This window comes from Tyto alba, unplaced genomic scaffold (assembly GCF_018691265.1).
Source record: "Tyto alba isolate M040663 unplaced genomic scaffold, T.alba_DEE_v4.0 Super-Scaffold_34, whole genome shotgun sequence".
In the NCBI taxonomy this organism is placed as follows: Eukaryota; Metazoa; Chordata; class Aves; order Strigiformes; family Tytonidae; genus Tyto; species Tyto alba.
In genome coordinates this window covers 6683872-6697857 of record NW_024881309.1, presented here as the reverse complement: position 1 = coordinate 6697857, position 13986 = coordinate 6683872, and the positions used below count along the sequence as shown (strand labels likewise).

The 13986-nt window shown below is 43.3% G+C and overlaps 1 protein-coding gene across 6 annotated transcripts; it reads left to right on the top strand.

Moving 5' to 3' along the window:
- Positions 1-780: 780 nt before the first annotated feature.
- On the top strand, positions 781-13784 carry VDAC3 (voltage dependent anion channel 3). 6 transcript variants are annotated; one of them, XM_032997442.2, is made up of 10 exons: positions 781-884; positions 3441-3512; positions 4633-4682; positions 5798-5800; positions 8612-8764; positions 9910-9962; positions 11273-11500; positions 11738-11888; positions 12986-13043; positions 13290-13784. In XM_032997442.2, the coding sequence occupies exons 2-10, from the start codon at positions 3446-3448 to the stop codon at positions 13379-13381; spliced, it is 855 nt and encodes a 284-aa protein (XP_032853333.1). In that variant the 5' UTR covers positions 781-884; positions 3441-3445; the 3' UTR covers positions 13382-13784. The 6 variants fall into 6 exon arrangements, with proteins under 6 accessions (XP_032853333.1, XP_032853318.1, XP_042657535.1 ...); XM_032997427.2 differs by lacking the exon at positions 781-884 and adding an exon at positions 1390-1475; XM_042801601.1 differs by lacking the exon at positions 781-884 and adding an exon at positions 1411-1504.
- Positions 13785-13986: the final 202 nt, after the last annotated feature.

Sequence of the window (13986 nt, the reverse complement as noted above, 5' to 3'; positions counted from 1 at the left end):
TGTCTTTTTTTTTTTCCTCCCTGCCTGTACTGTCCCCCCTCTTGCCCGCCCCCCCTTCCCGGTTACCTAGCTCTTATGGTGTTACAGTTCTTCCCCCGCTCCTCCAGCAGAATTGGAAATCAAAGTATCTGGTAATTGTGGGAGGCAGCAGCTGCAAACCTTGGGCTTATCATAGGAAATGTGTGTAAATGGGCATGGACTAAACTACTGTGTGTACCTTATGCACTTGGGTTTTGTCAGCGATAGCGGCTGCACCATTCCATCGGTGCTTGCTCTTGTCCCAGTTGTAAGGTCCTGCATCAAGACGGGGTGTGCCTCTCTTCTTCCTTTGCCTCAGGGCTGTAGCGGCCCTTACTGAGGGATTTGTCCGAGCTGTAGCTCAAAACCGGGATGGCAACGAGTAGCGAGGGTCGGAAAAGAAACATACATAAATTTCTGTGTGTTTGATAAATAGCCGAGAGGAGCTGTAGTATCTGCCGGAGTCTCGCACAGCTGCCGTGAGGCCGGGGGCAGTTAATACCGACTCCGGCGATCCGCCCACGCTCACCCCGAGCAGGAGTTAGCCCTTGCTGCGGGCCGCCGAGACCGGAGTCGGCTCCGGCCGCTCCGCCGCCGCTCCGCGCGTCAGCAGCGGGGCCTAGCGCTGCGGAGCCCTCCGGCGGGCGGGCGCGGCGGCCCGGCCCGGCCTCCTCCCGCCGCCGCCGGGAGCGGTCGTTGCGGCGAAGCGCCTCTGCTCGGCCGGGGCCGCGGCAGGCGGGGCCGGGGCCGCGGCAGGCGGGGCCGGGGCCGCGGCAGGCGGGGCCGGGGCCGGGCAGGCGGGGCCGGGGCCGCGCAGGCGGGCTGGGGGCGCCGGGACCTCTTCTGGGAGGCAGCGCGGCCGGCAGGTAGCGGCGGGGCCTGGGCTGCGGCGAGGCGGGGCGGGGCGCGCGGTCTGGCCCCAGCGGGGCTCCGCGGCGCTGCCCGGGCCGAGGAGGGCGTCCCTCGCGTCGCCTTGACGCGGCGGGGCAGGGCCGCAGCCCTGAGGAGGCGGCGGGCCGCTCGCTCCGGCCGGCGCTTCCGCGTCCTCCGGCCCGGCGACGCGGCCGCGGGCTGCCGAGGCGACGGCTCCGGGGCGCGGGCCGGCTTTCGCTCTGCGGGCGGCCGGGGGTCTCGCCAGCGCTCCGCTTTCCCGACCGGGAAGCACGAACTTCCGGCGTCGGCAGCGACCGAGCGCCGCCGTTTCGCCGGCGAGAGGAGGAGGCGGCGGCGGGGCGCGCCGCCGGCGCGGGGGGGCCCGGTGGGCCGCGCGCCGTTATCCGTTGCGTAACGCGCGTCAGGAGCGGGCGAGGCGGAGGCCGCGCGGCTCGTGAGCGCGCCCGCGCGCTGCCGTCGCCTTGCAGCCGGCCCCGCCCCGCCCCGCCGCGCCTCGGCTCGGCCGCCGTCACGGGCAGCGCTGCCGCGGGACCCGCCGGTGAAAATGGAGCTGGCATCTCCAAGTATAGTTCTTCTCATTTTCCGTTCTTGTGTACGGGTTTTTTGGTTTGGGTTTCTTTTTTTAAAAAAAAATTTTGTTTTTGTTTTCAGTTATTCCATAAACTCGTGTGGGTGTTTTTGTGTTTATTTCTCCGTTGAAGTTTCCGAGCTGCTGCTACCTTTTTGCCGTTTATGTAAGATGTTGGCTTACTGTGCGCTGTATCTGAAGACGGCAACGTCAATCATCAGCTGCTCCCAGCCTTTTATTCTTTGATACGTTTTCTCCTGTAATTGTACGGATTTTACTGTTGTGAAGGGAAAAAGAACAAGATCAAGGAGGCTTTGTTTAAAAGCAAGGTGCTTAAAATGAGTACTGTGGCTTGGTTCTAGATCTCTGGTTTAATGTTTCTTTTCTAGCTTTTCATTGTGTTTTGTCGGCTCTTGTCATTGCATCTGGTTGATGGGGACCGATTCAAATTTAGTATTAATAGTTGTGGAACTGTGAGCTCAGTTCCTCTAAACAATTCTGGCTTGCAAGAATTCATGTATTTCTGCACGAGCTAACCTGAAGAATCTTTTTTCTTTTTTTTAGGATAGTGTTTAAATACTTGCATAATATTTAACATACACATTAAAACCCATAGAATATGGAAAATACAGCTGTATAGTGTAAAGAGAAAAAACATTTTAGGAGAGAGAACAGCCTCACGTTCAAAATGTCTCAATAACCTTATGAAAACTAGGTCTAAACAGAACAGGGTGTCGGCCCAAAGCTTGAGTTGGTGCTGAACAGGAGGATAAAGTCCACCTTTACTTGAAGCGTTTTCAGTGAAGCTGGTGAGGAGGGCCTCAAGACTGCTCGGTGGTCAACTCTGTTGTCATTTGTCTTTCTAAAGCCCATGCCCTCCTGTGCAGGGAGGTAGATTTGAGAAACAGCTGGCAAAGCATAAGAGGTAGGGTGTGGGATGTTTTCAGAAACTCTGTGTGTGTGTGTGTGTGTGTGTTATCTAAGCTCTTGCTTTTGTTTGATGTAACATCTCCACGTAATTTGAAAGGTAGAGTAGACCGAGGTCTTCTAAACTTGGAACAGTTCTGTCTCAACTCCCAAAATGTGTTGTGGCTCACCACTGACGACTCTCAAACTTCTAACTGAAAAGAGGTTATGTGGTTTGGAGGCCAGCTACAAATACATGATTATGGAGTGTTCCTGTCATGTTTTCAACAGCGGGACAGTTCCCTGAAAGTCAGTCGTGACTGAAGAGCAATTTTTTAAAAAACCTGCTCGTGTGTTATATGTTAAAATGTCCAAGCATCAGCCTTGCTCCAAAAACTTGAGTAACTAGGCTTTTGAAATCAGGGGTTTCAACTATTATGATAAACTTATTAAAAAAAGCCCAGAACAAACCAGACAAAAAGTAACCAAAACACCAAACCAGCCAAAAAAAAAAAACCCAAACCCCAAATTTAAAATGTGAGTTGAAACTGCTGAAGAGAGGTTTGTGTGAAAACTTAGCGTTTTAAAAGAAAGTTATGCCCTGCTCCATCCACAACTGTGTTGCTAAAACTATTGTAATAATTTAAACCTAGCTGTCATAAAAGAGCACATTCTGTTTCTCTTTTGCCAATTTAATGATTCACTGGTTGTAATTTTTTCTTCCATCTGAGCAGCAATAGGGTTCCCGTGAGCTCTTTTTTGCTGTGTGTAGGAATGTGAGGCCTACAGATGTAGTTGAATGTAATACTGTCCCTGGGGTCCAGTGATTCTAAATAATGGATTTGCTTTCATAATTTCTTTGAATTGAAGTTTGTTTCCAACAGAGCAATGATGATTCAAGGATGACTTTCATGAATGTTCTTTACAGGTTTAGCAGTTCATATCGGTGAAATATGCAGAGGGTACTAGTTACAGACATTTGTAAATGCTTTGGATATAGTTTAGATTTCATGCTGTTAAACCCAAGATTCTTACAGCTTCCAATATTTTACAGACCCAATGGCTGTACCACCATCATACAGTGACTTGGGAAAGTCTGCCAGGGATGTGTTCAACAAGGGATATGGTAAGTAATGTGACTGTGGTTTGATAACCTTTCGTATTTTTTCCTGGGTATCTTGAAAACGACAACAAAAACGTTGGTACACCAGAGATCCCCTGAACACCTTGTGGTCGGAATTCAGCAGAGGCCCGGAGCATCTAGCCCCATCTAAATTTGAAATTTAGACACGTATCATGAGAATGCTTTAGTAGACAAAGAGTTAGAGGGGAAAGTTAAGAGTTTGACCTTAAGGTGCACTCCAGAACAGTCTCTGAAGAATGCTACGTTTTTTACCTTACAGTTTTTCTGCTTTGAGGCATTGAATCAGTCAAACTCACATAAATTGCCATTGGAGACCGTGTGTGACAACAAACAGGTTCCTGAGGCAGACTGATCTTTCTGTTAATCAGAATAGCCTAATGTTGTAGCTGTAGTAGAAATTATTTCACAATATTTGCATTCTTCTTCAGGAATTTAAATGGAGGAATTCTGGTATTAGCCCCTTCTCTGGGAGAAATACTAAAAGTGTTGAGATTTTTAATCTGTTTTATCCCAAATCCATATGCGACATAAAATTAACGAGCATTCTGGTCTGGTTTCTGCCGCTCTGGAGTTCACGCTTTGCTAAAATTCAACTCAAGTTCTCTGCTTTAGTGTCAGTTGTTTCAGGCTTTTCTACCCTATGCAAGGGCCAGGTATTTCCCTAGATTCATAGCAGAGTAGAAGGAAAAGGAAGAAAGCAATGGTATCTTTGTACGTGGCCCTGACTGAAGTAAGTTGAAACATAATTTTCTCAGAGAAGGGGGGGAAAAAAAAAAAAACCTGCCCTGCCATCAGAAATATAAAAGTAAATTGAGTAAATCTGAAGAAATGATAACTGTATTGGTTGGTCCCAGACTGCAGGTAGCTACAGAAGGTGGAGATACTTGATGATGGGTGACTGTTATGACTATAAATTATGAGGCCACCCACTTTGAATTGTCAAAATACCTTCAATCATTCCTCAGTAAGATCAACAACTGTTGAAACATGAAAATAGGCTGTTTCAGGTCAGTGTACCCTACCTGCTGTACTTTGGGAGTGTTGGAAGAAAGCCTTGCTTGTATATTGCGGTGAAACAGATGCTGTGTACTTCTATTTTCAGGATTTGGAATGGTCAAGTTAGAGTTGAAGACCAAGTCTTCCAGTGGGGTGGTAAGTACTGGGGGCTTTCAGCATCACCAGCATTGCAATGGAAGGACAAATTCCTAAACTGGTTGGTGGCAATAACTTGCTAGCAGGTGTTGCTTCTCTCTGTCAGTTCTCATTTTAAGACCTGTACCTCGCTGGGGTGTAACGGTGTGGAACTGACATAGTGATACTTCTTTTCCTGCGGTGTGCAAGAATGTTCACGTGTTTTGTCAAGGACACGTGGCTTTCTTTCCTGTTCCCATTGCTGCATCCCAAACATAAAGTTTCTTCACCCTATATAGCTCTCATTTCCGCTTGTGGATGCGATTGAGTTGCTCTGCTGTTGTTGGTTTTTACAGGATTTTGAGTCCACACTGAGGTTTTATCCAGAAGGCCAAGGGGCAAATAAGAGCCAGTTTTAACTTCATTTTCGCTCCTCTCCACCGTGCTTACAATGCAAGACATTATTAAAACTAAGTAGTCCTCCTATCCTTTATGTACAATTTGAGAGCATTTTATAGACATTAATTAAGCTGTAGCACTTCGGGTAACTAGAAAATACTATGATCCCCAGTTTAATGGTGGAGAAGTGGAGCTTCCTCGTGATTTCATAGAAGAGCTGGCAAAACCAGGAATGGATTTCATAATTTTGGTCTTTAACCACAGGCATATATTGTGCCCTAGCTAAGCTTTTTCTTACCCTGAGTCTCAGTTTTGTGTGTGCTACCACTCAGTGCTGTTCTGATGAATAGGCTGTGCTGCTTTTTAGCCTACCTCATAACCATACTTGCCTTAGCTCCCTTCTTCTCTTGCATTCTTATCATGCAAGTGGTGTATGTAAGTAATTCCTTTGGTATTACTGTATTCTCTCTCAAGTGAGCTTTTGATGGATTACTTGTATTGTGCACCAGGAACGTGTAGGCACAAGGAACTATGTTGTCTCTATACTGTGACTGCTACCAGCTACTGACATCTCATGATCTGCATAGTTTTGCTGGCTGGAAGTTTCGGTTCTCAAATAAGACGCTAATGGTTGATGATGCTGTCTTCTGAATGCGACAGAACATGAACAACTGCATTAAGTTCTAAAATGGGCTTTTTCCTTTTCCATGCTACTTTCGTGTTGGATATTTATCTAGCTGGTAAGAATAGTGACTGTTCTGGCATATTGGTTCTTCATTGCTTTGTCTAGCGAGGTTTTCTGTGGTGCATACTGTTATCCATATACTGTTCCATTGTTTTTAGTCGTGTGATCCACATCATGAAGTTTGACTGGGTCCATAGCTCTTAATCTGCTGTATGATCGTGTATGTAAAGCCATTTGCAAGCTCTATCCAACAATCCACAATAAGAACACTGTAAAAACAGCAGGAGGGAAAACAAGGTAGATATGGTAGTGATACAGTTGCCTTTTGCTTCAGATTTTGTGCATGTTAGTTTTTCTAATGGACATTCTGGTGCAACAAAATGGGATTTGGGGGATGGAGATGGGGTTACAAACAAAGAGTGAGATCTGATTTGTGCTTGGATACTAATGGTACCTCTGATCCTTACTGTACAGAAATGTTTTGGGTGTATTTCCTGTGGACTTAAAAAACAATGGTAGTGTCTATTAGTTATAATTGTTTCATAGACTGCAAGTGGTTTGGCCTAGTTAAGTGCATGGCATTCCTCAAGATGCCAGCCACCATAAACTAGAAGGTCAATGAGAAGCTGAGCTTGACTGCTGAATCAGACTGGAGTGTGACATGGAGCCAGAATGAGTTTGATTTTCAGCTACAAAAAATTCAAGAAATGCTTCTACACGAGATGGTTTGATGAGACTCCTCTAATTTAGGCAGTTGGATTGATGGCAGCAGATGCTGACTGTCGTGTGCCTTCTGCTTCCAGAAGCAGATAGGGTTCTGACCCCTGGCAAAGTACTTTGGCTTTTCATCAGAGGACAGTGTAGGGTTTTTTCCCTTTGGCTGTGAGGAAAGCATGTTACAATCTTTCCTCTGCTTGGTCTGAGAAACAAATCAAGCTTTTTAATCAGTTACTCGCCCTAAGATCAGAAAAGTTACTTCTGAATTCTGATGCAGGTTTAAGATGTCTTTACACGGAAATTGTGGAAGTGACATTAGAGCAGGGCGTAGCAATTACGTCTTAAAGGACAGTCTAATGCATCTTGACTTGTGTCATGTATTTTTGTTAGCTGGCTAGCTGTGTTATAAAACTGCTGTGCTGTTGTAGTAGTGCATTAGCTTGAGGAAGTGAGGTTTTGGGGGGGATGTGTTTGTTGTTGGGTTTTTTTTTTTTTTTTTCCTCTCCACGTTTTGTAAGGAGTGTTACCTGGCTGTACTTCCCTGGCACTTCAAAACCATTTAAAGAGAGTCTTTATATACTCTGCAAAGTCCAGAATTGTGAAAGTAATGCATGCAGCATCCAAGAATACTGTCCTGGAATGAGATGGGTCTGAAAAGTCAGGGTTCCAAAGCTTGGATGTGTTGGCGATAAACTGTCATCTCTTAAGCACTGTATGTTTCAATATTTACATTTCAGAAGTGGCGTAACTTGGAAACGTAATGGCAGATTTTTCTTCAAGGAAGATATCTGAGATGAGGACAACAACTGCGATGAGTTCTCAGATGCTTCTTAAAACCTAGCTCGTACACCTTGAGCTTAATACTGTAAAAACGTGACTGCTCATTGCTTTATACTCTGTTGTGTATGAAACACTGAGTGGGCTACCTCTAAGTTATTTCTGAAGGAGAGATGTTCACTGAGATTTCAAGTCCCCTGAATAACGGGAAGCTCTGATGTGTGGGGGACTGGCCAAACAGCGTAAGACAGCATGTTACAAAGTACACATTATACAAAATTCAAAGTCGTTGGTTCGGTTACACTAGTCAGTGAAGGACCAGCCTGATGGAGAGGTCAAGGTGCCAGTGGGGTCAGGTTATTTTCTTATACCCTGAAGGAGGAAAGGTCTACAATTTTGAAGTGCCTTACAAAGAGGTGAGCTACCTTGGAAAATGTAGTTGCTGGCTGAGGTAATGACAGAGCAGTTTGTTTGAGGGCGAAGGTACTAAAGTCATCAACATGGTATATGAACAGTATAAGTGACAATAGTGTAAAGGGTAGGGGGAACAACACTGCTAGGCTACAGTAGTAGCTGTGAAAAGCATCAATGACCATTCTCTGGAAGACATTTTCACTGCTGAAAGGAGGAAGAAGAACAAAAAGGGAGAAACACTTTATGTGGTTGGAGAAATGAAAGAAAAATCTTCTTTTTTTTTTTGCTATTCATATAGCAACATAATTTGGATATAGGATTGCTTTTCTTAAGGGAGAGTGGATTTCCAGAAGGACTATAATGGTTACTGTTTCGTGCGCAATTGGGATGGTACTGATAAGATGATAAAGGGAATTAGAGGAGATCGCTAGGAAAAATTCAAGGATACAGGCAGCTTTGTATCCCAAATGAATATCTGTCTGTCTCTGGATATGGATCCATGTAAAGGCACAGATCAAATTGTGGAATGTTGAAGTAACAATTGCCACTTTGGAGTCAAAAGAAGAAATTGGAAAAAGGTTTTTTGGGGCAGGGGAGGTTGGTGGATGTTAGGAAGAAAGTGCGGTAAAAATTAGAGGGGGGAAGCAGGTAATCAACTCATGATGCAGATGAAAAGTAAGCAAAGAGGTCAGGTCATTGTGTAATAGTACTTTTTCCAACCTAAGCAAGTTCCAGGGCTCTGTGAGCACACCTCAATGAAAGAAATATCCGGAACAGAGATACCAAAATAAATAGCATCTTGTGATGCAAAAATAATTATTTTTAGTGGAGGTGGGGAAGAGTATTTTGATGGTTATGTCAGAAGGCCTAGCAAGTGTGAGTGCTGGCACTTGACAAGTAGAAAAACTGAATGTAATTAAATACTAGAGTGCTGAAACTCATATTATGCTCTTGGCAGGAATTCACCGCAACTGGTTCTTCAAACACAGACACCGGCAAGGCTTCAGGCAGTCTAGAGACGAAATATAAGATCAAAGACTATGGACTTACATTCACCCAGAAGTGGAACACAGACAACACATTGGGAACAGAAGTTTCCATGGAGGATCAGGTAAGAGGAAGTAGATACTCTGAAAATGTTTCTGCAGTTGATATGAGACAGCGTTGAGTTGAGCAGAAAACACTGAAGCGTGAAAGTTGCATAGAACTGGAGTACTAGAAAGAAGCTATGTATATTTGCAGAATGCATAGACTGAGAGAGAGCATCATGAATTCTGGGGGTGTGGAGCACAAGCATTCTCACAGCAATCTGCTGCTACATCATGATCCACAGGTACAGAGTTACTTCGGTTACAGGCATGCAAAACTAGCTAGCTGGTTGAATTAATACAATAATTATCCACTCTGAATAGAGTTTTTGTTTAAAGATGTGCTCTAGCTATGTAGAAGTGTCACTGCTGCAGTCATGCAAGGAAAACAGAAGAGGGGTATCATAGTTTTAAATGCTCTAATACATAAGGACTTAAGTTTGGCTTCCTTGAGATTGAATATATTTTGTCAGGGTGAAGAGAAAGATTTGTGTTTACACCTTGGCACTGCTTACACAAAGGGTTGCTAGCATACAGCACTCTCAAAACACACAATTCTTTTTCAAAGAAATAGCTTTATGCTTTTCACTTAATGCCTGAAGTGTAAGGTCATGGTGCCAAAGGTAGTAAAAGTTCCATTGGTGCTGTCTACCATGTATGACCATCAGTTCTTGTAGTTAATGTTTTTGCACTTTTAGCTGTGCTTTTAAATGGAAGATGCTGTCCATCTCAAAACAGGGGTGGGAAATGTCCATGGTCTGGCCTGTGAAGTAGTACTGTGTCTTAAAAGAATACCTGTAGATCCTGACAGAGATTCTTGAGCCTACTGTCTGGACTGTTGGAAATATAGGGAATAAGCAAACACAAACTGAACAGTTTCTTTCTTTAACATACTTTCTCAATTTCCTTGTCAACACTAGATTTGAAATCTTTGTGTAATAACGTCTCTACAAAGAATGCGCTGTTATAGGGCCTCATTGTGGGAAGAAAAAGCCCAAATTTTAATCCGTCATCGTACAGCATCTTCAGATTTTGTTGTAAAACATATGGGAGACATTATGGCTGTGTTTTGTCTTCTCTTTAGACAGGCAGTAGCGCTATAGGAGTGGAATATAACAAATCACATTTCAGCAGAGTTCTGAGCAGACATGTCTGTTTTTCTTTGCAGTTGGCTGAAGGACTGAAGGTGGCTCTTGACACTGCATTTGTACCAAACACAGGGTAAATATGTCCTGTTACCGTTATCTAAGGAGTGCTAGAATTTCCCATAACTTTTAATTAGAAATGCTTATTCTGGTCATCGTGTAGATGCTTAAAGTTTACTGTAGAATATTCTGCATATACTATAGGACATTTTGAAGGCAATGGATAATACTGGGCTCAGGACAAGGTCTGCTAAAAACGAATCCTCAGCTTCTTGGCCACTGGCAAATTTGTTGTTTTGCAGTAGGTATTGTGTGTTCATAACTCTCCCCTTAACCAGCTAGGTATTACATGGACCACTTAACTTGTGCCATCTTTGTCACGGTGTTGACAGTCCTGCTGCTGTCAACTCAGTGCCTTAAGAACACAAAGCAAAATTATTTTTTTTTTCCTGATGCCTTTGAGCAGATGTCTATGCACAACTGAATGAGGAGGTAGAATTGCATAGCTATTATGATAGGCAGTGCAATAGCATTTTTTTGTCTTCATCAATTACCATGTATTTATTTTTGGTAGGCAGTAGAGCAAAGGAGGGGTGTTTGTGTTTGGACAATGCATAAAGCTTGAGAATGCTTTGTAAATAATTACTGGTATTTTTCTCTATTGTTGGGGAGAGCCTATCAGAAAAATCAGAGTTTGAAATACTGCTTAAAAGCCAAGTCAAAAATGAGACCCCAGACCTGGCTGCTGCGTCTTCAATGAGAGAGAAAGGAAGTGATAAAATTTTGTTTCAGTTAAGTTTGAATTGATACCAAAATGAGCACAAAGATGCAGTAGAGAGAGAGGAAGAGAATTCTCCAGCAGGACAGAAAAAGGCTAAGTGGATGGTATCTGGAGGATGAGGAAATTCATTTTTGATAGAGATTGCTATCGGGCAGTGAAGAAGGAAGGAAAACCAGCACTGCATGTGAAGGAATGGTGGAGAGAACTGAGCGTACAAAAAGCCACTGAAGGACAGAAAGGCCAGCTATCAGTGCAGGATATCAGGAATGCTCCTGAAAGAAACTGATGATGCCACAATGCATTGCACTCACTTGCGGAGAACAAAATTTGAAACCTCATGGTTTTTAGAGCATTAAGTGGAAATGCTTTTGTCTGTCTTGCTTCTTGAGGACTTTAAGGAGTTTGAGATGGTGGAGAAAAAAGTGGCACCAAATAATACCAATAACACCCTTATCCCATGCCCTCTTCAGCAGCTGTTAATGTTTTGAGTAGGCATTACAGTAATTTAATTAACTGGCCTTAAGGAACATACATACATGAATAAAACTACATATAATACATACTTGCATACTACCAGGGATAAAATGGCATGTTTCTCTCTGCAGGAAGAAGAGTGGCAAGTTGAAGACCTCCTACAAAAGAGAATATGTAAATCTAGGCTGCAACATAGACATTGATCTCTCCGGACCAACCATCTATGGTTGGGCAGTGTTGGGCTACGAAGGCTGGCTTGCTGGCTACCAGATGGCTTTTGATACAGCGAAGTCTAAGCTTTCTCAGAATAACTTTGCCTTGGGATATAAGGCAGGAGACTTTCAGCTGCACACTAACGTGTAAGCATTATCTGAGTCTAGAAGAGCATTATCTGAGGAGCCAAACTAGATGAACAGTGAGCATTAATGGAGTTAGGTGAAAGGTGGGTGGATGGAAGGGGATACTGAAGTGTTTTGAAATAACTTCTACTTGGTGTTTCCATCTTCGGTACAACTAAAGCAAGGGCAGCTAGCTTAATCTAGTTACTATTTACTAAACAAGGCAAGGCTTGACACACTTTCATCTATTACAAACAGGAATGATGGCACAGAGTTTGGTGGGTCTATTTATCAGAAGGTTAATAATAAGGTTGAGACATCAGTCAATCTTGCTTGGACTGCTGGCAGTAACAACACACGTTTCGGCATTGCTGCTAAGTACCAACTGGATGAGAAGACTTCCATTGTGGTAAGAATTTTGTTACAGGAACGAATATTCCAAGCTCCCTCAGATACTGAAAAATTGTGGTATGAAGTACTTGCTTTAAACAATTACTGAGAAAGTACGGTAGACGGCAGACTGTGGCTTCTGGTGTGGTTCAAATTTAAATTGGGATCTCGCAGGTCATATTTGTGCAATTATTTAAAAAAGAATAAAGCACTGTTTTGTCTGTGGTGAAATAGTCACTAGTCTGACTAGCATGCTTGGAGCCTATGCAAAATGCATTTTCAAAAGGTAACGAGAGGATGTAGGTAATTCTTACCTAATGTGTAACGTAAAACTGTACTACAGTAAAATGATGGAAGTTCAGCAGAGTTTACAGCCTTCACCTAACACGCGGTTAACCCTTGAAAGTCAGCTGAGGTCCTAGATAGGTGTTGTAACTGATGCTTGCAAATTCTTGCAGAAACGTTAGGGGGGGGGGAAAAAAAAAAGGTGGTTTACATAGAGAGAAGGTGAGAGAGGTTCAGGAGACAAAACATGTCCATAGGGAGGTGACAGTGAATAAAAGTAACATTCTGACACTAAGAACAGAAGTAGCAAGCATTTGTTACTCTTCAAAACAATCAGTTCCAGGGTCATTCAGACAAAATTACAGATGGCAAATACTACTGTAAACAGCTCAGAACTTAGTAATGCAAAGATGAGTTTGCATATTCATATATTTATTGCTCATTAAAAAAAAAAAAAAAAAAAAAACACTACTAATCACTTTGTGAACAGGGATCTGTGAACAAGATGCTTCATTAGCTACTAAGGGACTGCAGTAACTAGCCCTTTAAAGGATATATAGACAAGGACAGAGGCAATGAAGGACAGGTGGCATTCTATGTAGGCATAATGGGTCACAATTTGAGGGAAAGATTGGAACTGTTACTTTAAGCCTGTTACAGCTTAAGCTGGAAACGCTTGAAGAGAAAAGAAAAAGATTGGGTTATGCCTCGGCTAGAGGTTAGTCTGCAAGTAGCTGAAAGAGTTCATGCATAAGCCACCTTCTAACAGACGATTCTGTCTGAATATTTATACACAGTGTATAAATACTGTGATTTCTTTTTTTCCCGTAGGCTAAAGTGAATAATGCCAGCCTGATTGGAATTGGTTACACTCATGCCCTCCGACCTGGTAGGTAATTCTAACTGGTAGCAGCAACTATCATTAGTACTGCCCTATGGGTTAGTTTATTGTCATCTCTAGAAGAGAATAGATACATTATCTAGAAAACTTATGTAAGCTCATAGAAGTAAAGGATGTACACGTACAGAAGTTCCTATAGCAACTAAGACACAGTAATGAGGCTCAAGTACTTGAGGGAAGGCATTGTACAGGAATATATCAGTGTATGAAGGGTCTCGTTCATTGCTTTCCTAGGTGTAAAGCTGACCCTATCAGGCTTGATTGATGGCAAGAATTTCAGTGCTGGAGGTCACAAAGTTGGGCTGGGATTTGAGCTGGAAGCTTAATGCAGCTTTAAGTAAAACAAGAAGTGGTGCTCTGGAAGGTGAAGGAAAAGCGTACCCAGTGTGTTCCGGCCTTAATCTTACTCTGAAATTTCAAGAAGCATGAACTTTCTGCTCTTCCAAAGAATCGTTTGAACCCAACACTGAAGTCCAGAGAGAGCCACTGCATCAAAGGAAGATACTTGAAGGCATGCATGGAAGTTGTGATGTCTGTGCCATTTCACTTCAGTTTCCCCTATTTTAAATCTGTTCCTAAAACCAAAAGATGATCTCACCTCTCCCCATTATTGTGTTGCATCCTGCATGTCCTATACTTCACATCCTTTTGTAAAAGGTTGTCTGTATGCTGTAGTGGAAATTTGGGTGTACATCAGAATGAAATAAAGGGGTCACAGTTGGAACATAATGTTGATGTGTCTTGTCTCTCTGTAAGGTTCAAAAAAGCTGTGTTTCGTCCAGCTGTGCTTTTTGTTTTGGTGCAACTTTAAACACTGTTAATAACAGATAACCTGCAAGTGCTTTTCTAAACTGTATGTGTACACTGAAGAGTTCCTTCTTTCTGGTCTCTAGTATAACATCCTTACACCTCTCATGGTTTAGAAACCTGC

What these genes read in the sequence shown, in the direction of transcription:
- VDAC3 (XM_032997427.2), top strand. An exon ending in AAGTTTCCATGGAGGATCAG is followed by an intron (nt 8,765 to 9,909) that starts GTAAGAGGAAGT and finishes TTTTCTTTGCAG; the next exon opens with TTGGCTGAAGGACTGAAGGT. An exon ending in CACTCATGCCCTCCGACCTG is followed by an intron (nt 13,044 to 13,289) that starts GTAGGTAATTCT and finishes TTGCTTTCCTAG; the next exon opens with GTGTAAAGCTGACCCTATCA.